The sequence below is a fragment of the Lampetra fluviatilis genome, chromosome 47 (genome assembly GCF_964198595.1).
Source record: "Lampetra fluviatilis chromosome 47, kcLamFluv1.1, whole genome shotgun sequence".
Classification (NCBI taxonomy): domain Eukaryota; kingdom Metazoa; phylum Chordata; class Hyperoartia; order Petromyzontiformes; family Petromyzontidae; genus Lampetra; species Lampetra fluviatilis.
In genome coordinates, this window is record NC_136321.1 from 4,893,530 (window position 1) to 4,919,478 (window position 25,949).

Genomic DNA, 25,949 nt, shown 5'->3' on the forward strand with positions numbered 1-25,949 from the left:
GTTGATTCTAAACGTTGAGGGAAAAACCGGGCGACCCCGGAGAAAAATCCACATGAACACGGTGAGAACATGCAAACTCCAAATATACAGGTGTCAGAATTGGGATCGAACCCACGACCTCCTGTATACCAGGGGAGGTAGTTAACATCTCACCACCGTGGTGCCCTAATAATGTGCGTACAGCACATAACGAGAGATATGCACTCCCAGAAGGCTGTTGGGCAGATGCGTGTTGTGGACAGACACCTATCTTTCATATTCTCCACAATGATGTCGAAAATTATGTTCTTATTAAATGACAGCCTTACTCATGGATAGATCAGAAAGTGGATTATGCAAATAATGTTGTCCATTGATCTCATAACAGTGCTACCCATAATGCAATGTGCCAACAACATTTTGATAACTTTTAATATAAATCAATGAATTTAGCAGGACTGCTTTTATGATTGTTGAAGGTTTTGTCTGCTACGAATAGATATCTATAAAAAACAACCCCGTTTATCAGAATTTTTTTCTTTAAATCGCATCAGGTCTCATGGTGGAAAAACGTGCAAGTCTCCAGCTCTTATCACCTCTTGACCAATCTATTTACATACCTGTAAAGTGTAAACCCATACGGTTTAACCGTATTCATGTACGGGGAAATAGAGTTTTCAAGTTCATACAGCGTAAAGCCGTTTCAATACGGGCAAAATGTTTTTGTCTATTTGTTTGTGTTTCTTCCTTGTGATGGGACTTTCTCGGATGAACGTTGACATTTATAAGGGGTACGGGGTGACCAATAGGGTCTGAATTGGTCTGTCACAAGATAGGGCACCGATAGGGGGTTGACAGGTATGCATGTGCTCTGAAGAAGGGCCGTTGCCCGAAACGTCGCCTCTTATATCCCCCCCCCCCACCTTTAAACCGCAATATTATCGACCCAACGCGTTGAGTTTTTTTTTTACTAAAACACATTCCTGCGGAGGGAGCTGGTAGGAACGTTGGGTTGCTCGGTCAATGGCCAGGGTTAACGGCGGCGTGGTGTATTCCGCAAATATGCCCGTTTGTGAGGGCGGGCACAAGCCGGAGTGAGTAGGTTAAACGTTGAGTTTTATAAGGGCACCACGGGGTGACCAGCCCCTCCCAACCCAACCCAGCCCCACCCCTCCCACCCCCCACCCAGCCCCACCCCACCTAGCCCCACCCTCCCCACCCCACCCAGCCCCACCCTCCCCACCCAGCCCCTCCCCACCCTCCCCTCCCCAACCACCCCCTCCCTCCCCACCCAGCCCCACCCTCCCCACCCCTCTCACCCCCCACCCAGCCCCACCCTCCCCACCCAGCCCCTCCCCACCCTCCCCTCCTCACCCAGCCCCTCCCTCCCCACCCAGCCCCTCCCTGCACGACGGACGGACGGACACAATAATCCCCTGTGGGCTGGTGTAACCAGGAGGTTCCTACCAGTATGAATCATTCGATGCATTGAGCATCAACGTCAAATGTCAGAGCGGCGGGTGGCTCAACAATCAAAGCGAGAGCCGACACTACCGAACTCTTTTTACTGCCTACACGCCCCGCCCCACAACAGCACGTGGTCAACGTCTCGCGCAAAACCTCCATGTTCGCCAAACGCCTTCAGAGCGGACGCGCAACGCTTACCCGTTGCCCACACCGTTTCAAATCTGCCTCGAGGGCGTCACGTGCTTAGCACAAGTGCGTCTCCCTCTGTGTGTGTGTTGTGTGTGTGTCTCCCTCATCCTGTGTGTTTACCTCTGGCTCCCGAGAGGGCCGACTGCGTCTAAACCTCCCCCCTTACTAATCGCTCGAACGCGTCAGGTAACAAGGCATCTACGTTTTTATTATTATTTCATCGTCATCATCATCGTCGTCGTCCTCAATTGCGCGTTAATTTTGTCTGAGGAGATGAGCGTGCAGCTCAAGGGCTGCCGAGGTTGTCTGTTGACACGCGGAACTGACTACGTTGTTTTTAGTTGTTGTTGACGATTGTTTTTGCATTGTGAGCGGTGTGAGGCGGTTTTCGAGTGAGGTGAGGGGAGGCCTTCATCCAGCAGTGGATCGCTCAAGGCTGGTGGTGATTGTCGAGATAAACGTATTGGTTGAACAACCGCATCTTGAGCTTTTTAGAGGATATAAAACCGGTTTAATTATCGCCCAACAGCCATTTGTAGTCACTCCACTGCTGTACGAAGGCCTTCCCCAAGCCGTTCATCGAGGCTGTTTTGACCATACTTCACCTTGCTGGCCATTTGCGGTGCTGGGGGTGGGTGGGTGGTGTGGCTGGCACCACAGCCGTGCCAGCCTTTGTATCCCCAGCCCACGGTGTACAGTACCGTACTCATTTAAGGCCGAGTCGATGTAGTGGAAGGTCCCAGGACTGGGTCCGGCATCGAACTGCTGCTCCACTCCTCGTGGCTAGGAGCGCGGTGTTGCTAACCGCTGCGCCACCGCTCCCTGCCCTCCCCAATTCAATGAACTCATAGTCGGATTTTCAGTGGTCAAAAATGCACGCTGTGAATAAACACGTCTGTTTGATGACACAAAGTAAGTTTTCACGTACGTACATAATACAGGTTAGATCGCGTAAATATACAAATGTGTCGTTAAACCCGCCACCACCCGACACAGCCAATTTACGTAAACAGAACGTGGCCAATTCGTCACTAGTACAGCAACACCGGTTGTGTGTTGGAGAGCCAAGCCACAACATTTACAATCTGAGTACGACGTTTCGCCAGTTATTACAACCAGCTTCATCAGGCGGGTGCTGACGGGTTTAACGATATTTATGCGATCTAACCCAAAAACACTTGTACTGTATTAAGAACTAACTCATAACTGTCAACCCATACGGTTTACCCAGTCTTCTTGTACAGGGAAATTGAGTTTTCAGGTCCATACGGCAACAAAAAGCATGTGTATTTGTTTGTGTTTCTACCTTGTGATGGGACTTGGTGTAGGATGAACAATGAGATTTATAAGAGCCACGGGGTGACCAATAACGTCTGAATTGGTCTGTCATGAGGGTAGGAACAGATAAGGGATTGACAGGTATGAGAACTGGGGTAGTTAATGATTAAATGATAATGCCAGTACATGTGACCGAAGACTTCACGTCAGCATCAACAATAACATCATCTTCTTGGTTCTTTCGGTAAAGTCACGTAGAAGGGAAATAATAAAAATAAAACATAAAATAATTCTCACGACGTTTCGGCCACAACGCAAGCAGCCGTCAGGTGAATTCCTCTTGATATGCAAATTATTTTGTCAAGGCGCTCTTCCCCCTCCAACCCAGCTTAAATATACGCTGCCAAGCCTGGTGGTGTTCATTCAGACGCTGTCTTTCCGACAGACCTGTTCTTCACCTGAGGACAACTGCTTCCGTTGTGGCCGAAACGTCGTGAGAATGATTTTATTAGATTTAATTATTATTATTTTATTATTTCCCTTCTACGTGACTTTACCGAAAGAACCAAGAAGATGAATCCCTGCAGTCACGAAAGCTTTAAATCGAAAAATAACATCATCCATACAGGACATCACTCTTAGAGTCGGCATCATCATACATCAACGACACTACATCACAACCACGTTATATGATTTAGTAACGTAACGTAGTTTATTAAAATCAGCCATGCTCAACATATCGGCGGATAAAGCCCTTCCATGTAGCTAGTGTCTCTGATTTCGACATCACCATAATACAAATACAATGTATGTTACACTGTGTTGTGGTGCATTGTTCAATCCACTGCTGGATGAAGGCCTCCCAAAGCCGTTGGTCGTGGGGGTTTTTTGACCAAGTTTGAGCGTGCTAACCCCTCCACCCCATCACGATTGGACAAAACCAGAACATCCTCAGAATGTCATCGAAGCTTCGCCAAAACACAAGACTCTATATGTACAAGAAATCGCCCCTCGTTTACCGTAACATTACCTTTAAACACCATACGATCAACCTGACATCACAATAAAACGCATTAAATTGCTCTGACATCACCTCAACATCAACTGACATCGCTATGTGGCTTAAACATCACCGGACAATCACCCTAACATTGCCACTGCATCACTGTTGCATACCTCTTCTTGGTTCTTTCGGTAAAGTCACGTAGAAGGGAAATAATAAAATAATATCACATAATAAAATACAATTCTCACGACGTTTCGGCCACAATGCAAGCAGCCGTCCTCAGGTGAAGAACAGGTCTGTCGAAAAGACAGCGTCTGAATGAACACCACCAATGTATGTTATACTGTATGCTGCATACCTGTCAACTCATACGTTTCACCCGTGTTCTTGTACCGGGAAATGGAGTTATTAGGTCCATACGGCGTACATATGTTTCAATATAGGCATTTTTGTCTTTGTGTTTCTCCCTTGTGATGGGACTTTGTAGGATGAACGTTGAGATTTATAAGGGCACGGGGTGACCAATAAGGTAATGGATTGATCTGTAATAAGGTTGGCACTGATAAGGCGTTGACAGGTTTGTCATAACTTCACCAAATTATTAATCGAACGTCCTAACATCACCAATAAATTCACATTTCTCACTCACGGTGGCATCATTACAACTTATGCACGTGACGAAACCCATCACCTGACACCACTGACGCATCATGTGACATAACCTGACATTATTTGAGCTCGCCTCCTCATCACTCGGACCATCAAGCTCACATCTCTAACATCAACCAGACCGTCACAAACATCGCAGGCATCATCTTCGCGTCCATAACCTTAACCTTTGCCACGAGATCCGCAACAAATCTCACTACGGACCTGTGACGAGCCTGTGTTGTCCACTCGTGTGTTGACAGTGCCCATTCTTAACGTTGATAGCAATGGGGGAGGGTTGATGATGATGATGGTGGTGGTGATGATGGTGGTGATGAGGACTGTGATTGTGTAGAGTGAAGGAAATCGAAACTGGAGTGTGTCGTTGATCCAATTGCAGTGCTAGTTATTAATGACTATTATTTGGTTTCCATGCAAACAATTAGGAGCTTACATTACTTTGATTTATTCCTTTTTCAGTCGACTGCTGAATGAAAGTCTCGACACACTGTGGGGTGGTGTTTTTTTCACCATATTTCACCAATTGCTCGCATTGCTATCTGCTTAATTGCTCTTCTTTATTCCCTTTCCCCTTGTCATTTTGATGACGCATGTCCCTCGTGGTTTCTTGAGTTCACATCCAGTTAATCAGCGTAAATTCACTTCCCGAAAGTATCACTTTCATTTGGTGTTTTTTTGTGCCGATAGCTGGGTAAACTGGCTGAACGGGATTTTCCAAGTAAAAAAAAATGAACATTGAATTGAACTTGATGCTGCTCAGTGCAGGTTAATGAATGGGGCTAGGCCATGACCTCTTAAAGATACCACTCCCCATCGATGTTAGCCGTGGTTGGGACTCAGACTCGGGTCGCTAGGTTTATAGCGCGGTGGGTTAACCAATACGCCATGAATCATCCGCATGAATAGTAATAATACAGCAAAAATAACAATTTGAACGCGTGTTCCATTTAAATGTCAATATCAGTCAAGATGCCGCAGAAAGCAATTCACGCAAACATGATTAAAAGGAAATGTAGCAAAATAAAAAATAATGAAACCGCAACAAAAGTTGGGCCACGTGTTCCCGTGGTGCAATGCTCCACACAAGTACAGTGCCGCCAATGACACGGCAAAATCCTTAATGCTCATGGGATTGTAGTATAGTAATTAACAGTAGACTATTGGTACAGCTTCTTGGTGATGTGCAAAGTAGGCTATCCGCAATATACATTTTCACGATTATGGAGAAGACCCCGGGGACGGGCCAGGATACGCTGGTGGGACTATGTCACTCAGCTGGCCTGGGAATCCCTGTGAATTCCCTTGTACGAGCTAGAGTCTGTCGCCAGGGAAATGGAGGTCTGGACTGCCCTACTCAACATGCTGCCGCCGTGACCCTCATCAGGACAAGCGGACTGAGAGAAACGAACGCCACGAACGATTATGACGAGTCATTTCCACATTGAACGATTATTGCAGTGTTAGTTTCTCGGCCTGTTGCGATATGTCGTGATTATCATTCCTGAGCGGTCTCTGGTGTGGACCAATCAGTTTCAAGGACAATGCATATATTATCAAAGTATGTTTTTTGTTTGCATTTTGAGCACAAGTATTGTGGTTAATGCACACATGATAACTTGTAAAAAGGTTTCAGTTTTGTTGCCCAAAAAAGAGGGGAAAAACCATATTATTATCATTCCTCTTTTAACTTTTCTAAAATTTTCAGGCTCCCAAATAAGATATTTGAAGTAATCGTGAACTCTATAATTAAAGCTGTAAAATAAATAGCTGCTATCCATGAATTTAGCAGTGTGCAAAATGTTGATTTGAAAGCATCGATATTCATCATTGTCGTAGTTCAGCTAATTATTTATTCAATTGTTATGTAACCGACAGCAAGTTTGTTCTAGATGTTATAGCTTGTAAAGATGTAATGATTATAAGGCAGGGTACTATTGAATAACCCGCAGTTAGTTAAAGAACCTTTACAAAACCCTTCTGTCCTGGGAGTACCGTAACGCATGAAAACAAAGTGCAGTAAAAATTTTAGGTGCAATTACAAAGTTGTGGGATGCTGATATCGCTATAAGCATCATATCGTGTAATTCGATATATCGTATCGTGAAAAATGATATCGTGGCTACCCTATTAGTTTCCCATAACTTTGTAAATGTATGTTAAATTTTTTGTATCATAATTTTTGTTATGTTGGTTTTCGTAGCTAACATTATTTTTCGTCTTGAAATCAAGTTATTGTGTGTGTCATATAATCTGTATAATGCGGAAGTGTCCGTTCGTCACGCTCTGTATCTCACAAACGGTAGGTCGTACGATGACAACATGAACACTCAAATGTTTCTCTTGGTGAGAAACATAGCAGCGGAATTGTCACTGTTCCTGATGATTAACTACATTTTGCTTCCGATATTTCGAAATATAATATCCACAACAAACGAATAGATGTCAAAATTTTCCGGAAGAGTGATTTCACATTTTATTGGTAGTGTGTGCAGAAATTGGGTTCCCCATTTATTTATATTTAATCTCGTTCTGCATGGGCAAGGGCACGGTGAAAGTGCTCGTTTCTTAATATTTCGCCACCAATTAAAATATACAAAAATATGGAAAATTATCACACTTTGATAATTGGTTCTTTACCCTTCTATCTGGCAACAAAACTGACACCTTTTTTTTTTATCACACTTTATCAATATATAGCATAATTTAGTTGGTCCCGACCCTGAAACTTGTATATATGGAGTTTGCATGTTCTCACCCTCCTGTGGTCGTGTGGATTTTTCTCCGGGTCCTCCATTTTTTTCATTCCACATTTAGGATCAACGCACGTTTCGAGTATTTGGCTGCTATAAATTGTCCAGACGATGAGCCACTTTGTTGCGCTATTGTGTGTGGCCAGGTTGCCTCTGAAAAAAGAGCTAATCGCCCTTTGGGCTTTACCCAGTAAAATAAAATAGTTTATATTCTTGGTTCTTTCGGTAAAGTCACGTAGAAGGGAAATAATAAAATAATAAAAATATAAAACAAAAAAAATTCTCACGACGTTTCGACTGCAACACAAGCAATCATCATCAGGTGTGAAATCCACAGCAAGAAAATTTGAAAAAAGTGGCGAAAGAACCAAGAATATGAATCCCTGCAGTTACGAAAGCTTTAAATCAAAATTTAAAATAGTTTAGTTTTAATTTAGCCAAATTTCAAAAGATTCCCACAAATTGCTACCTTCATTTATAACCGCAGTGACCTCCCTCTACTGCAGAAACTCGGCAGAACCCTTGGAGAGTCCCTCGTGGGTGCACGAGCGAAATTGTACAATTGTTTCCCATGCCGCTTTCTGGTTGTGCAGTCCACTCGCCGGCACCATGGAGCCGCTGGGCACGCGGTCCAGCACCGTCGCCATAGAGACGCTGGAGAAGTGGTGCCACGCTCGGCCCCAGCCGAGCGAGTCGGGCGGCCCGCAGGCGGCCCTGCCGCTCGGCACGGCCACCGCCGTCGTCGCCCCCCACGCCCGGTGCCCCCCCTCGCCCTTCCCGTACCGAGATGACATCAACGGAAAGATCGCCCTATGGTATGATGCGCGTGTGTGCGTGCGTTCGTGTGTGCGTGTGTGTGGCGGTTAGCGCGTTGCGCTACGAACACGACGATCCGGGTTCGATTCCCGCTCACGGCCAACACCAGTGAGGATTATCTGAACCGGTCCAGGGCCTCCCCTAGGTCGACTCAGCCTCAAATGAGTACCTGGTGCGGTGTGTAACCATTGCCACTTAGGGACACAAAGGCGGCCGGGCGTGGTGTTGGCCACCCACCCCCTCGTGTGCCGTGCGGGCCTTTATAGGTGCTCACTAACAGCACTTGCCCCTACAGTCTGTTAAGGCTATACGGGGGATCTTTATCTTTGTGGCGCTGGCACGTACCCGACGACTCGGATTTCGAATCCCGCTCACGGCCGACACCATCGGTGACGATTATCTGAACCGGTCCCGGGCCTCCCCTTGGTCGACTCAGCCTCAAATGAGTACCTGGTGCTGTGTGTAGTAAACATCACCACTAGGGAGACAAAGGCGGCTGGGCGTGGTGCTGGCCTCCCATCGCCTCGTGTGCTGTTCCGGCCTTCATAGGTGTTCGCTAACAGCAGTTTGGCTATACGCGAAGTGCTGTGAGGTTGTTTTTACTCCTTGTTGTCGTACGGTTATTGTAACCTGGGATTCAATTCATACTGAACGTTTTCTGGGTCGCTTTTAGACTGAACTAGGTGGCACTAGATTCGCGGTCACGGCCATGAACAACGATGGGGTGTGCCGTGTTGACAGACGTGGCTGACGTTAGGCCATGAGTGACATGCGCACAAAATGAAAGATTAGCCATGTGGACTTTATTTGAAGGTTGAAAAAATAAACTTGTTAACTTGCCCTGATCTCCTGGGTACTAATGTGTGTCAAAACCCATCGAGTCATTTTATTAGGCTGTCTCAACGCACACATACAACAAACACAATTACCGGTCTCGTTTAATCAGGGGTTATTAAAACCGGATAAGGGGAATGTTGTTTATTTAGCCGCGTGGTATCACTGCTGCGTCAGTGACGACAATCGCTTTATTGCAATTAAATCATGATTTCCCCGACATTTTAAGCAGATATCGTTATGGGTCGATGTGACTGCTAATTTAAATCTGTTCCCAATTCTAACGCGCTTAACATCATCATCGTCATTATAATCATCGCTGTTGTCCGTTACTGCCGATCTGTGCCTAAAACATTTATCGTATGCGGGAGAACATTCCCTTAAGTGACTCTTTGAGGTCTATTTGAGTAGAACACATGGCACGTTTTATTGTGCCATAAATGTAAGGCCGTAAAGCTGCTAATGCATTCGCTGGCCAACTTAGACACAGACAATTGAGTTCATCCCGGACAACGGCAGCTTTGTTCGTAATTCTCGCTCCAAAATTCTGCCCCTGCCACCGATCCGTAACGAGCACCTGCCAGTTAAAAGCCGCGGAAATAAATTTACAGCGTGCGTCTCCGCAAATGAAAACTTCTAGGACTGATAGTTATTTTATCACGATGTAATTTACAAGAACTGATCATACGGGCTAGCTGCGAGCCCAACGTGACAGCAGGCAAGCTTAAGTAAGCGCTACGGTTGAACTGACGTGTTACGTGCGTCACGATACCAAGATCCATGAGAATCGTACGACACGTTTTCAGTCACCACGGCGCTTGTGCCAGGCTAGGTGCACTTTGAGATCGTCGTGTGAGTTGTGACAGGCTCATTTGCCAGGAGTTCACGGGACAGACCCAGGTGTTATGAGTTGACCGACTGCCAGGCACACCGCTTGTGCACCTCACCATGATGTTAACTACCTCGCGTGGTATTCAGGAGGTCGTCGGTTCGATCCCAACCCTGACGCCTGTACATTTGGAGTTTGCATGTCCTCCGGTTTTTCCCTTCACATTTATAATCAATGTGCGTTTAGAGTATTTGGCTGCAATACATTTTCACATGATGGTAAGTCACTTTCGTTGAGCTATTATTTTTTACGTCCAGGTCACTTCTGAAAATGAGCTATACAGCTCAAGTGGGCCTGACCTGGTAAAATATAAGTTTTTATTTTGAGAGCACTTCTTGAAAACGAGGAAGGAGATGTTCTGTGTTGTGATTCTCAACGGTCGGTGGTGGGACTTCTCCCGTCCTCTGCGTGCTCATGGATTTCTTTGGAGAACCTTTTTCTGGAATTTTATTCAGGACAACTCGATAAAAATATGCCTTCCAGAAGACCACGCGTTCTCCGGAATCTCATGGGTGATGTACTGTGACCTAAATGATCGGTAGCAAAAAGTTTAATTCTAGATTTGAACGACACACTTAAGCGGTTGTGCTTTCGCTAAGTTGTCCCCACCTGAAGAAGGGTGCTTGTGTTGCGCCCGAAACGTCGTGATTTAATTCATTTAGATTTTTTACCTACGTGACTTTACCGAAAAAAACAAAGAGTATGTCCCAAAAAGTTTGTCAAAAACACTCTGTGTGTGGCCTTAAAAAAATGTAATAGGCGGACGTTTTGGACAACGGCTCTTCTTAAAATTACGTAAATAGAGAGCCCCGAGAGACAGTGTGGATGATAATAGTTGGAGACTGCACTTGTTTTTACACCATGGGGCCTGATGAGAATTACATAATTTTTTTTTCTGATTACCAGTTTTTAAGTTGGCGTATGAGTAGATACATTCTCTGTAAGCTTCATTCTACCCCAGACGAAAACCCAGATGAGTGTCACGTGCGTTGTACCACGTCACATCACGCATGCCTGTTTCGTTTCATCGTTTGCGCAAGTGGCATCCGGCAAAGTTTGCGACGTTATTTATATATTTATTGTGAGACGACCCATCCCCGTGGCTTCACTAATGCAGCAGGACAACATGTTGGCAGAAGGGTACAAAGCTGTCATTATTTTGAGTCATGTGAGAGCTCAAAGCAGGGGCTGGAGGACACTGGAATTGCCACAGTGGCAATTACCACGGGTCACTAGCAGTGTTAATGTAGTAGGCATTTATTTTATTCGTAGTCTTACGGTAGTCGATGACAACTTGTGCTTAACACTAAAACCTACGAGAGCCTTGATGCTGCTCTGTGAGCCTCTCTGATTCTCACTGATCTCTTGAGAGAGACTTAGTCTAGCTCTGAGCCTCAGTGGTTAGTACTGAACCCTATGAGAACCCTAATATGGCTCTGAGCCTTAGTGATTTAACACTGAACTCTGTGAAAGCCTTAGTCTGACTCTTGAGCCTCAGGAATTAACACTTAACCCTATGGAAGCACTTAGTCTGGCTTTATGACCCTCTGAGCAGCAGTGCCAATTTTGTCAGCTTTTTTCTTTAAGTAATATTCTTAGTCTAGTCAACAACAACGTGTGGAATTTAATTTGAGTCTTAGTCTCTGGGTTTCTTTAATTATCCTCTTAGTCTGGTCGACTGTAACAGTCCAACATGTAGCCAAGTATTTCGTTGCTAAATGTTGGTGTGAGAATGTTACTCGGTCTATCCTTTGTATATTCATATGGGACCAGTTTGCCATGCGTGGTGCGTTCCTCGGTGTGCTGCAGCCGCGAGTCTCGCCAACGAATCCTCTCGGCGAGAGACTCGTTGAATTCGTCCCATCACAGTCGGTAGCCCCGCTCTGCTGCTCCCTTGATGGTTAGCGGTCGAGGCCATAGTCATCGTTGTCACAGTTCCTTTATTTAGCGAACGCTTTTACACATGGATTTTGCACAGTTAGAGCACCGGTTCAGTTGGTGATTTCCATCCACTCGCATCCAGCGTTGACTACAATAAAACATGAAAGCAATCGCCGCCCGCTGAATTGACAAATACGTTTTGCCACTAAGTTAAATGACAAAATTAACTCCGGTCGGTCGCTGCTCTCGGCTGTGTGTGTTTGTGTGACGGCCAATTCAAGTTTGTGCTCGTGGGCATGAACGTTCATTCCCAGCTTGTGGCCCAAGCGAGGGGCTTACTTTTCCACACTTTCCACAAAGGCACCTTTTCATCCGCTCTGGATCAGAAACGAAAAAGCTGAAGCGGCGTTGAACGCGGCGTGAAAAATGAAAGTGACTCCCGTGAATAATGGTGCTTTTCTTTGTGCGGAAAAGCATTGGGATGGAGTTAAATAAGTGAAATGGATGGAATAAATGAAAGGAAAACAATACGTAACGTCATAATGCGCGATGTGAGGATTTTTTCAAAGCTTAAGTGTGCCGCGCGTAAATAAATCAAACGCGAATATTTTGCATGGAATCATTTATTTTGTACTGGGGAAGTTATTTATTTTGGCCGGGCAATGTGTTTTTTTTTTGCTGAGATGTTTGTACTTTCTTTTTTCGTGTATTCATGTGGATACTGTATATTGGATTTTTTTTGTAATGGAACAATTCAGCCTTTTCATTGCTTTTGGCCGCATCGTTGTTTCTTCTGGATTCAAACCTGTCTGTGACCCAGGTGTAGGAGCGTCATCTTTATGAGGGAGCCGGAGTGTTTGTCCATCTGTCAGTCAGTCCAACCTCGGCCTGAGAAATCCGTAAAAACTGCTAATTCTCACGCGATTAAATATCCACAGCTTTGTCGCTTGCCCATCGATGCTCGGACTGCGTTAGGGCGTATTTTCGCTGCTCACCACGCATACATAGATATTTATTTTAACCTTTTTACCAGGTTTGGCCCACTGGAGCTTTACAGCTCTTTTTCAGAAGCGACCTGACCGCAAATGATAGCTCAACAAAGTGGCTTATCATCACGTGGAAATTTATAGCAGCCAAATTCTCTTAAACGCGCGTTGATTCTAAAGGTGGAGGGAAAAAAACGGGCGACTCGGATACAAATTTACGTGTCCACGGGGAGAACATGCAAGCTCCAAATATACAGGCGTCGGGGTCGGGGTGGAACCCATGGCCATGCGAGGTAGTTAACATCTCGCCACCGCGGTACATGCAGTCGACAATGAAACCTCTCAGAACCGGAATTTGTCGTAAGCAAAGCGGGTGCCTTTGAGATCCGCTTTCCCCACTACCTGCTGTGCACGTGACCATCGTACAGCAGACTCTGGCGCCCTGTCCCTAACACGTGACTTTGCTCCGTGGGTAATGGAGCATTCTGTCCCTCCACTCAGAAACTGTGGAATTCTTTGCCCAAGGCCATTGGAGACTCGCATGTAAAAACTCATTTTTATTGTTTGACATCTTTAAAATAATTTATTTATTTCCAGTTTCTCTTTTTTTTCTGGGTGAATAATTTTATTTTGTTTTGCGTTGTAGAGTGCTGACAGCATGGTGCTATACAAAATAATATAATTTATATTTTAAATACTAGATTTGAAGTTTTCGTGACTGCAGGAATCCATACTCTTTGGTTCTTTCGGTAAAGTCACATACGCTTGTATTGCGCCGGAAACGTCGCGATTGAATTTATTTTATTTTATACCTACATGACTACCGAAAGAACCAAAGAGTATTTTAAATACTTTTAAATAAACCAAAAAAACTCCGAATGGCACATCGTTCTCTTGTTCCGTGAGTGGCCAATGGTACAGGTTCATGCTAATCATCTAGACATCTGTGAAAAAGAGCTTCCTAGCTCATCGGATTCCTCCAGTCTAAATAAACACATTCCTGCGGAGGGAGCTGGTAGGAACGTTGGGTTGCTCGGTCAATGGCCAGGGTCAACGGCAGCGTGGTGTATTCCGCAAATATGCCCGACTGTGAGGGCGGGCACAAGCCGGCGTGAGTAGGTTAAACGTTGAGTTTTATAAGGGCACCACGGGGTGACCAGCCCCTCCCCACCCAGCCCCACCCTTCCCACCCCCCACCCAGCCCGACCCTCCCCACCCAGCCCCTCTCCACCCTTCCCTCCCCACCCAGCCCCACCCTCCCCACCCAGCCCCTCCCCACCCTCCCCACCCAGCCCCTCCCTCCCCACCCAGCCACCCCTGCACGACGGACGGACACAATAATCCCCTGTGGGCTGGTGTAACCAGGAGGTTCCTGCCAGTAAGATTCTGAATTTCGATTATAATCACGTGTAGTAAATTGGAGACGTGCCTGTCAACACTAGGAATTGTAAGACCCTATTCTATTCCTGACCATTTTAATTAATCTATGGAGAGCTGCAATCTTGGAATCTTCTTCTTCCTGTGTGCTGCCACCACAGTCGTGTGTTTATCCAGCATCAGGCTCATGATGATGCTATGGCCAGTAGTGGATAGACCATGGCTCATGACGATACGGCCAGGTATCTAATCAGCATGTGCCTGCTCGCCCTTAAAGCTTTGCGCAGCTGCCAGAAATGTAAAACAAAACCCAATCAAATAGTCACATGGAAACAAATGCGTACGTTTCAGCAGTAATGAAGCGTCATTTCATCGCGAGCAGGGGGGCGGTCGGATGCTCTTATTCATTTATACACATGGATGAACAAAAAATGGTGGGATTTTTTTGACGTCGTTGAGATGCTTTTGCGTCACGCATTTCGTCCATTTGTTTAACGAGCTCCCTTCTCCGTGTCCTCTGAGCATTAGTCATTTCCCCGGGACCTGACACGATGGTCGGTGGTAAAGGTGCAGCCCTGAAATTGCGAGCTCATGCCACTGCTGGTGGAAGGGCGTCCACTGTAAAAAAAAAAAATCTCGAGAGGGCCACTCTTGAGTTATTTGGTCAACTCTTTCACACTGGCCGGATGTTCTTGGAAGAAGTACCCACGTTTTGTACCACCACAGGACAACCTACCAGTCGGCTGATGTAGTGAATCCATTTATACTGCTGGGTGGACAGAGGCTGGGGGGATTTAAGAAACTTGCAACTGCCGCGCCGGAAGATGGAATGGAACTGGTAAACTATTAAACAATTTTCGATTTTACCAGGTAAAGGCCCACTGAGCTATGTAGCTCCTTTTAGAAGGGACCTGTTCACAAATGATAGCTCAACGAAGTGGCTTATCGCGTGGAAATTTATAGCAGCCAAATGCTCTAAACGCGTGACGTTGTTTCTGAATGTGGAGGGAAAAACCGGAGGACCCTGAGAAAAATCCACACGACCACTGGAAGAGCATACATACTCCAAATATAAAGGCGTCAGGGTCGGGATCGAACCCACGACCTCCTGTATACCAGGCGAGGTAGTTGACATCGTGCCACTGGAACCGGTGGCCTGGGATGGCAAGTTTGTCGTTGCACCACGGCAACATCCCAAAAACAATAAAAAAAGCTACAGTGATGACAATATCTTTTTATTCTCCAAACAATTTTTGTTTTGCTTGGCAGATGATTGTAGACGATCATTCCGTTAAGTGCTTTTTTGGATGTCTCAACGAATTTGGTCGAAAGGCTTGAGTATCATCGTTACTTGAAATCCGATGGATTTTTGTTGTTGTTCTTCTTGTTTGGAAGCGGCTAACCGTCGGTCGAACCGACGGGACGTCGCGTGTGCGCAGTGGAAATGTACGCCCCCGCCGTCGACCTATGGCAGTTGTGTTACAATTACGCGGTTGCGTTACAATTACGCGCTGACCTTTGCTCGGTGTCTTGTATAATTACACTGGTCAACACACTTTTTCTGGCATAAGGTATTCCAACGTTTATAGGGTAATTTTGGGGTGCTGATTCCAAATCTGGCATCAGTTTTTGTCTATCACATCAGGTTTTTGAGATATCAAATATTGTATTTTCAATCAAAACTGCAGAAGAAAAATATAAAATAAATGTGGATATCTACACAAAATGATATTATAAACAGACTATCCTAAAAATATTTTAACCCTAAAGCAGTCACTGACTCGCAACAACTTGCAATCATAAGTGACAGAGTTAATTTTGGGTAAAATCAATGAAAATGGGGTATGCCGATAGCATAAAAATGATGTGATAGAGCAAATCTGAGATCAGATTTGGAATCAGCACCCTGAAATTAGTCTAAAACAGCTGCAAAAGTCCAGGCCAGAAAAAAAACTTTTTTTGTTGTTGACCAGTGTTATGCACAGTTGCGATCCCGTTTAGCTTGCAGGTGACCATTCGAGCGGGGGGGGGGGGCGTTTGAACCCCCCCCACCCCCCCGAAATGAGAGAGGTATTTGCCCCAAAATGCAACGCGTTCATGACCTGTGCTTTCCTCGCGGACGTTTGTTTGTTTGGTTCTTGAACAACTGCAAAAAAACAAATCGCAGGTAGCCTGCGGACAGAACCTTCAGAAACCGCTTACAATTAGAGGGAGAGACGCCAATAACAATGGGCAAATAACAATTGCAGTGCTGTCATCAGGCTCTCCGTATTTTTTGTTGCCGGCGTTCGTGTCTCTCGCCCGTGTCGTGGCGGGTAACGCCCTTGGGTTAAAATGTTGTTACGTGCCGTGTGTTTTGTTGTTGTTGTTATTGCTTGTCCTCCCTTTGATTCTTTTTTTAAACGCCTAGCTGTTGTTTTTACTGTGGCTCATTTGACATTCATTGAGTGACAAAATGATGCCCTTACGTTCCTTGCAGACTTGTAATGGAAAATGCTGTATTCAGACACACGAGAAGTGGCACATTCACGCTGGCATACGCTGCCTTGGATGAATATAGAGTACAGGCGCTTCTCTGCAATTGCTTGCTTAAGCTACTGTTGGCAGAAGAGCATGAAATCCTGGGTTCGAATCCAGGCAGCCACTTGTGAATTAACAAGGGTCTCAGGCAAAGCTGTGGACGGCCTCAAAACAGTTCTATTCCCGACCGATTCATCTATCATCGGTGGTGCATGATATCTGAACCTGTCTTGGGTCTCCTCTAGGTCGACTCGGCCTGTACAACGAGTACCTGCTGCAGTGTTGCAAACATTATCACTGTGGTAACAAAAGCAGGTGAGCGTGGTGGTGCTCGCCACACGCTAACAACACTTGCCCCGACAGACTATGGAGGTTACACGTGCGATCTTTGCCGATACTTGTGTATTAAAATATGTGTCAGGAGCTAAATGCCAATGTCGTGGTCTGTTGGCCGCAGAGAAGAGGGCTTTTGGAGAGTATTCATGTAGTCTTGCTGTTCGTCCTGTTGAAGGAGGGCGGGCTACAGTGGTTAACATACGGGTCCAAAATTTGGGTTGCGTTGCCACGATCGCACGACTGTGGCTTGTCTAATTTCCCATTCATTAAGGAGATTCGGCGGGCATTTGGCCTACTGTTGACGTTTTCATGTGGTTGATGGTTACACCAGTGGTGAGCGAGTTGGTGGGAGAGCGAGTGAGTTGAAGGGTACACCCAGTGTCTTCGAGGTGTAGGAATGATCACGCAAGCCAGGAGGTGTGTGGTGTGATGTTTGTCTCTCGAATGAGGCGTTTATTCTGGACTTCCGCATCCAGACGGTCTCGCCACCATCTGGCGATGCCACCCCACCAGAGGTCGCAAACGGGTTTTGATTCCTTACCCGTACCCGTACCCGGCCGCACCAGGGTCGCAAATGGGTACCCATACCCGTACCCGGCCAGGTACGGGTAGCCGGGTATCAGGTAGGGTACGGGTATCGGGTACCCAGTTGCGACCTCTGCACCCCACCTGCCACGCGATTTCACGTCGCCTCTAGCTTGACTAACGGCGTCATCCGGGGCGGAAAAACGGCCGTCGTTAATTTGAATGTTCTTTTGTTCCCGTATTCGTTTGCGCATGCGCGCGCTTGCAGGAAGGGCGACGTGGCGCACCTGAACTGCAACGTCATCGTGTGCCCCACCAACGAGCACCTCAACGACAAGAACGCCGTCAGCGACAGCGTGCACGCGCTCGCCGGGCCGCAGCTGCACGACGAGCTGCGCAAGCTGAACGGTCGGTACCCTCGCGGCCGCGTGGCTCGCTCACAGTTTCGTGTCCGGCGGGGCTACCAACCCACCCCCCCAACCCACCCCCCCAGTGCATGCCACGGTGTGGTATTGACGCGGGGTAAAAATGCCACGCACCGCTTGTGTGGTCGCGGTGGACGTCGGAAAGAGCCCCCCCTGGCGTCGTTCGAGACAAGGATGTCGGTTGTTGTTGTTGTGTGTGCCGCCACCCTCATCGTCCAGATGTTCCCGACATCGATTTTTTCGCACCATGGATATCTACATAAAATGATATTATAAACACACTATCCTAAAAATACAGCACCATATTTTAACACTAAAGCAGTCACTGACTCGCAACAACTTGCAATCATAAGTAAGTTAATTTTGGGTAAAATCAATGAAAATGGGTATGCCGATAGCATAAATGAGATGTGATAGAGCAAATCTGAGATCAGATTTGGAATCAGCACCCTGAAATTAGTCTAAAACAGCTGCAAAAGTCCAGGCCAGAAAAAAATGCTTTTTTTGTTTGTTGACCAGTGTTATTATTTGATAGTCATACCACACCCCCCCCCCAATGAAAGACAACTCAAAGTGTTATTTAGCACGTACGTACGTATTACCACAGTGATGTGACTGTAGTGCTATGGCAGTATGCTTGAATGCCACTTTAAAGTATTTTATTCGCATTAATTAAGCTTTGTACTCTTGGTCGGACAACCCAGGGCACACAGCCTGGGTACATACAGTATCTAGAGCATGAGTAAAGATGTTTGCTTTGGATTTTAAAATGTCAAGAGAGCTACGGTCCAGTTGGGTCGGACGTATGCATTGCGAACATCGCTTGCGTTGCTCGCCTGCCAGCTCGGTTGACCCCGGTCTGTTACTATTCACTTCCACATGTTCCAAAGGAAACTTGATTTTCTGCAGGTGTAGTAACTGACTCAGATACACTAAGAGTAGGAGGCACTCTGTTTATTAACGGCCTTAACAGTTCACACTTTTAGCAACTACACTTCCCAGTCAGGACAGCTGGTAGACTGCCTGACTAGCGACGCCGAGACGGTGAAGACGGCGACGAAGACTCCAGCAGCAGCACGACGGGATCCCACTCCAAACGACAGCCCCAAGGTCCCCTCCCAGGGCCCCTTTTATACTGTCAGCGTGGCCTGGCTCCGCCCCCGGCCACGCCCTGGCCACTCCCTGGCCACGCCCCCCTTCTGGAACCTACCAGCAGGTTCTCGATGTGCCCCTTCCGTAACCTTTCACCTACATCCCTCTCTCTGGTCTATCACGTGACCCGCTGTCAGTCAGGGCTGCTGTAATTGCAGAACCCCTTCCCTGCCAGCAACAAGCGCTATGCTTCTTCTTGGTTTTTTCGGTAAAGTCACGTAGGTTAAACAATTAATAAAATAAAATAATTGAAAACAACTAAATTAAGTCACGACGTTTCGGAGGCAACACAAGCCTCCCTCATCAGTTGTAAAAAGGCACAGCAAAATAACTGTAGCCAATCAAATCTAGAATTAAGCGCTATGCTGCTAAGTGACCGATTCTATGTCACTACACAGGTATAACATTTCAGAACGTCACGCTGTTTGTGGGTCTTGACCCCTGCATGAGTGCAGGCTTAGCAGAATTAGGGAAGCGGGATGAACCTGGAGGCTAAATAAGCTCGTCTCACCAGCCAAGCTTGGAATACTAGTCATAATGATGCCTTTCATTTGTCTAGGTGATGTTTAAATGAACCTACTTATGTTGGAATGTTTGTCCAATACATTTCTTTAGAAGTGCTTTTTGTGTTTTGTTTATTGTCCTTGCCCCGCACCTCCGATTAGCGTGGTTGGTTACGTACGGTGCGAAATAAGTTCAACATGCATGCAATAATATCTATGAGATGGCTCTCCCATGTGGGGTTGTGGGTTGAACCGCGCGTTGTTCGGCATGATGTCTGACGTTTCACGCCACGTCCTGGGAGCTTCTTGATGAGCTGAATTGAATGATATAATTTGGCCAATTCTGGAATGTTATATTGGGCCAATCATTTAAATTTGAGTCTCTCCGATGGGAGTGTCTCTCCGATTGGGGGTTCGCGGTGGTGAGATGTTAACTATCTCGCCTGGTATACAGGAGGTCGGGGGTTCAATCCCGACCCTGACACCTGCTGTATATATATGGAGTTTTCCTGTTCTCCCCGTGGTTGCTTGGATTTTTATCCAGGTCCTCTGGTTTATTTCCTCCACATTTAGAAACATGCGTATAGAGTATTTGGCTGGTATAAATTTCCACGTGATAAGGCACTTCGTTGAGCGATCATTTGTGGCCAGCTGTATCGCTCAGTGGGCCTTACCTGGTAAAAGAAAAATAGTTGAGTTTAGTTTAAATTCGAGTTGTACCATGTGTTTCCCTCTGGGTGCTGGGAGCACCTTTCCTTTCCTGCACCGTCTCCCCTTCATCAAGCCACACTGACTGGCGTAGCGAAGTATGGTCAAACAACTCCCGTGATGACGTACGTGGCGTGGCAAGGCTTTCGTCCAGCAGTGGATAGACGGACGAACGAAAGATAATGCTATTATTATTCTCATTGCAAAATGACGTTGCATTATGATTTGTTTAGTTTCCGGAGTGAGCGGCGGTGGCAGCGGCGTACTGTGAACCCAACGACCTGCTGTTTAATCACGACCAGTGAGCTATACCTGAACCAGCGCTTGCGAACGCAAATTTGACTCAGATTTTATTCACATTCACATGCCCAGCCGGTTCCGTTTTCTCGCTGCTCTTGTTCGGCGCGTGCCAGTGTGCTTCGACAACGGCTCACTTGTTGAGCTGGCAGCATTGCTTCGTGTAGACGGAAGGACAAACAGATGCTACGATGATGCAGATAGAGCATTGGTTGTGCAACAGAGGTTTAGCAATTCCTCCCCCATCTCTCCTCCCCCCTCTCCCCCTGGTATTTCGATGAATCGTCAAAATTTAGTTTCCTTTGCAGTGTTTTCTGGTTGTACCGCCGTGTGTTATCCTGCTCGATGTCCGACGGTTCGCTCTACATGCTGGGGAGCTTCTTCAGTGACTGAAGAAAAAAATAATAAACGTCGGACTTTGTGCCAAACGACACTCGATCGAGACGAATGACAGTGATTGTTTTTTTTTTTACTAGGTAAGACCCACTAGCTCTTTTTCAGAAGCGACCCGGTTATCACAAATGATAGCTCAACGAAGTGGTTTATCATGTGGAAATTTATAGCAGCCAAATACTGTAAACGTGTGTTAATTACAAATGTGGAGGGAAAAACAGGAGGACCCCGGAAGAAAAATCTATGCGACCATGGGTAGAGAGACATGCAAACTCTAAATATACAGGCGTCAGGGTTGGGATCGAAACCACGAACCTCCTGTATACTAGACAAGGTAGTTAACATCTCCCCACCGTGGCGCCCCGCAATCAGCTAGTATTACGTTCCTGCAAAAATCATGCAATGACCACAACCAATGTTCCCATCAAAATTTGGAATTACGGATAAATAGAACACGCATACTTTAAATAGTATCAACTAATTATTTTTCATGCAGCCATTTTTATAAAATATTTGAAACGTGTGTGTGTAAACATCGCCACTAGGGAGACAAAGGTGGTCGGGCGTGGTGTTGGCCACCCCCCTCGCCCCTTTGTGTGTCGTGCCGGCCTTAATCGGTGCTCGCTAACAGCACTTGCCCCAATAGTCTGTTCATGGCTATACGGAGGATTATTTGTTTTTTGTGTGTTTCCAGCAACGTGGCCTGAAAAAAATCGATGACATGCAAACGGTTCACCTGTGCCGCCTATTCACCTTGTAAAGGCGACGTGGGATACGAGTCACTTGCAGTACCGCGTCTGGGCGGCAGGGTGGCGCAGTGGTCACGCTCTTGTCTCGCAGAAAGTCGCCCCCCCCCCGGGTTTGATTCGCGACTCGGGCGCCTTGTACATGGAGTTAGTTCGTTCTTCCACCCCCACCCCCCACGTGTTCTGCATTGGTTTCTTCCGCATTCTGCGTAGCTAACCGACAGCGTTCAATGTGACTGGAATCGGCCAAGCATACCCTGCGCAGAAACAAATGACCTTGCGAGTTACTCGTTTGGGATTGCACACAGCAGCAACATTTGGTCTCCCCTACTGCGACACAAACCTGGCAGGACCCTCCTGAAAGCGAGTCTTGAGACTCGGCGAGGCTTTGCTAAATTAACAAGGATTCCAATAGTAAACTTACAAATTCATCCGAGGTGTCACCAAACCCCTGTCTCTCACTCAGTGATTAAGAAAGTGCGAAACCGCACGTTGAATATGTCAAACGTTGTCGCCGCTCGCACCCTAACCCCTCTGCGATTCAACTCCAGAATCGATCGTTCTCTCTGTTGTTGTTCTTGTTTTTACCCGACCCCGTTTGTATTGATCTTCATCGCCCCACGCAGCATTTCCTTCCAACGTTGCATTCGCCAACATCGGGGTGGGACCATTCACACTCTTACCCCCAACCCCGTTCGACGATTTTGCGAATGTACGTATGTATTTAGAACTTCTCCACATTTCAATACGTCGTACGCGCTTCGCAGAACGTGACTTCCGGGGATTTCTCAATCCACTGCTGCATGACAAGCCCAGATTTGAGGTTTTCGTGACTGCAGGGATCCATACTCTTTGGTTCTTTCGGTAAAGTCACGTAGGTGAAAGAAATAAAGAAAAATAACTAAATTAAATCACGACGTTTCGGAGGCAACACAAGCTTCCGTCATCAGTTGCTGTGGTTGTCCCACCTGATGACGGAAGCTTGTGTTGCCTCTGAAACGTCGTGATTTAATTTAGTTATTTATATTTTAAATTTTTATTTTCACCTACGTGACGTTACCGAAAAAACCATAGAGTATGCATGACAAGCCTTACAATCCTTACCCCATGCCACGTCAGCCGTGGGAGTTGTCTGATCGCACTTGGGCACGTTGGCCGGCGCGCGTTTGTGAACGTGGGAGACATAGCTGCTGGGGCGCATGATGATAATAATAGTGATTTACATTGGTGAGGCGTGTTTCATCCGTGGAAAATAAACAGAACCAGGGTAAATGGCCAGAACTAGGGAGTAAATGTCACTTTAAAGGAGGTAAGTTTGCAAGGCTTAAATAGCTCTAACAACTCTGTCTTATTGCCAAAGGGAAAGTGTTGTTCCATGCTTCTGGAGCTGGGCAGTGGCAAAAGCTCCATCAGCCCTGGAACAGAGCCTTGACCTCGGAGTCCTTAGCAGAAGGTGATCCTAGGATCTCGTGGACATCGTTGGAGAGTCAACACCGATCAGTTCCTGCAAATATTGTGGGGCGAACCCATTGGGAGCCTGGTCGGTCAGCAGCACAGCACAACGATGTAATTTTCTGCACTTGACCTCTGCCTTGTACGCAGCGTTGTGGCCTACAGCCTTGCAACGACCTGCCGGTGCAGTACGGTCGCCCATCCATGCACGGTTCAGGCTCCATCCCGCTTGGCTTCAGAGATCTGATGAGATGGGGACCGCATTACATGCAGCCCCGCGGCCACGCGTCGCCCCAATTGGCTGGGGACTTTTAAAAATACGCGGGTATCGGTCACACGCTCGGCCCCGCCGTTAAGGCACCTTGCATGTAAATACTTGGCTCTGTGGTGTTGATGGAGGTAACAGTCTCGTGGACTGCCAGTGCTTCAAGTCGTGTGTGTTTGTTCATGTGGTGATTTGTGCGGCTGTGCGCGTAAGAAGTCGGGAGCCTGTCTCCCAGATGTGAAGCTTTGGTAGAGCTGGCATTGGGCCCAAAGGTTCATGCAGCCAGCGAGAGTGGCAAGGCCAAAGAGCAGCCCTGCAATTCCTTGCTCACGCCACTGCTGGCAGAAGGACCTCCACTAGAGGGGGTTCCGATAGAAAAGGCCTTCGGTATGGGATATTGGCCTGCTCTTCCACGCTGGACAGATGTCTAGGAAGAGGTTGCAGTACCCACACTTTACCCCACTGCGCGTGACCTGCCTATCAGCTCACTGTGGTACAATCATGTTGCTGGGTGGATAGAGTGAGTAGGGGAATGAGCTCTTTGATGCCTTTTCAGTTTGTACCGCCTGTTGTTCCGACGTTTTTCTCCACGTGCCCCGAGAGGAACTGACATGAGCAGCTCATATTCTACCTTTGTTAACAACCGTTCAGTTCCTGAAGAAGCTCCCCAGCATTTGTAGTGGAACGTCGGACAATGGGTCGAACAACACGCATTACAAACGCGACGCACACACCTATGGCCCTTTTATAACTTGCTCATTGTTACAGCCACGCCAGGAGACGGAATCGAACTGACGACCTCTGGATTGTGGACCCAGTGCGCTGACCATTATTACACCTTCACAGCATCCCTAGTAATGTCAGTGTGTCTATGTAAATCATCTGGCCGCACCGTGGAGTTCAATAGTGCTGATCGTCATTATCCCTTGTTGCCCGAAGCAATGGGGGTCAAGCTCGGGCTAATGTTAACGACACGCTGCCAGAAGAGTGCGTGTTTTATCTGGAAAATATAACACGCTGGCCAGTGTTGAGTGTGCACATGTTTTTAGCTGCGTAAAAAAACAACTTCTTCCATCATTTTTTACACTCCCTCTTTCTAAACAAAACGTTGACACTGATTAACTCCGCAGACATCTGGCCGTGCACCACGGTTCTCGCACGCCTCTCACATCTTTACACTTTGGTAAAACGCGGCACGCGGCACGCGCCCAACTAAAGTACTTTTTCTCTCCAGCGTCTGCTGCGAACCAGCCAGGGTTTGTCTGCTGCTGCTCCTCCTCCTGTCGAGCTACGATTATCTCCTCCCAGATGGTGTTGTGCTCTGCGTACAGCCAAAGGCTCTTGTCCAAAGTGTCAAACGTTTCCCCATTTAATCTTCCAGGTTCCAAGCAAACCCTCGAATTGTCTCGCTTTTGGACGTCCCTCTTTTGACGGGCCTTCTCAGAACACGTGCGATCTATTTATCATTATTATTATAGCTTGCCATGTTTCAATTCCCACAAAGTATTGCCAAGCCGTCACACACAGTGCCGTGTGCGGACTTCGGAAGGGAACCGGGGCGTGTGGGTTTTTTTCCCATGCCGAGAATCCCGTACCCGGGGGTTGAACCGTGGGGTCTGGATCGTCCAGGGTCTGTGCCCTTAGGGTTTGGATAGTTTTGGTTCAGGATTGTTTGGGTTCCTGATCGTTTCGGGTCTGCATCGTTACGGTGTGGGTCGTTAGGATTCAGGATCGTTATGGTCAGAACCCTTAGGGTTTGTTTCATTGGGGGTCTTCGTAGTTTTGGTTCAGGATTGTTTGGTTCGTGATCGTTAGGGTCTGGATTGTTAGGGTGTGGATCATTTGGGTTTAGATAATTAGCCGGTGCCCCAGATGAATTTGAGACACCCGAAAATCTCTCTTGTTTTTTAGTTTGTTTTGACACGTTTGTATGGTTTTAGGTGCTACCTGTTTTACACGTAAGCTTTCGCATTCAATGTCTTGATTCATAATCGGTTTCTTTGTTGGTCAGATCGCCGTGCAGGCATCATGTCCATTTGTTTTTTATGACAGCCCTCCACCACCCAACCAAAAGCCAATCAAATAAAATGCACAACTTGATTTGGTTTTTCAGCAAACCGGAGAATTGTTCAAAACTAAGCAAAAATTTAATGAACTAAAACTAAACACATTTTTATTTTACCAGGTAGGGCCCACTGAGCTAAACAGCTCTTTTTCAGAAGCGACCTGGCCACAAATCATAGCTCAACGAAGTGACTTATCCTGTGAAAATGTATAGCAGCCAACTATTCTTAAGCGTATGATTCTAAATGTGAAGGGAAAAAACCCGGAGGACCCAGAGAAAAATCCACGCCACCACTGGGAGAACATGCAAACTCCAGATATACAGGCGTCAGGGTCGGGATCGAACCCACGATCTCCTGCATACCAGGCGACGCAGATAACATCTCTCCACCGTTACATCCAACAAATTACAGTGGATGTAATTGCCGGTGAAACGTTCCTC

The 25,949-nt window shown here is 46.7% G+C and overlaps 1 protein-coding gene across 1 annotated transcript in view; it reads left to right on the forward strand.

Moving 5' to 3' along the window:
• Positions 1-1,707: 1,707 nt before the first annotated feature.
• GDAP2 (ganglioside induced differentiation associated protein 2) overlaps positions 1,708-25,949 on the forward strand; it is a 115,870-nt gene continuing 91,628 nt past the window's right edge. The window contains exons 1-3 of the mRNA XM_078877276.1: positions 1,708-1,821; positions 7,932-8,153; positions 17,771-17,910. Coding sequence (XP_078733402.1) covers positions 7,948-8,153; positions 17,771-17,910 — 346 coding nt within the window. The 5' untranslated portion in view covers positions 1,708-1,821; positions 7,932-7,947. The remainder of the gene's footprint in view (positions 1,822-7,931; positions 8,154-17,770; positions 17,911-25,949) is intronic.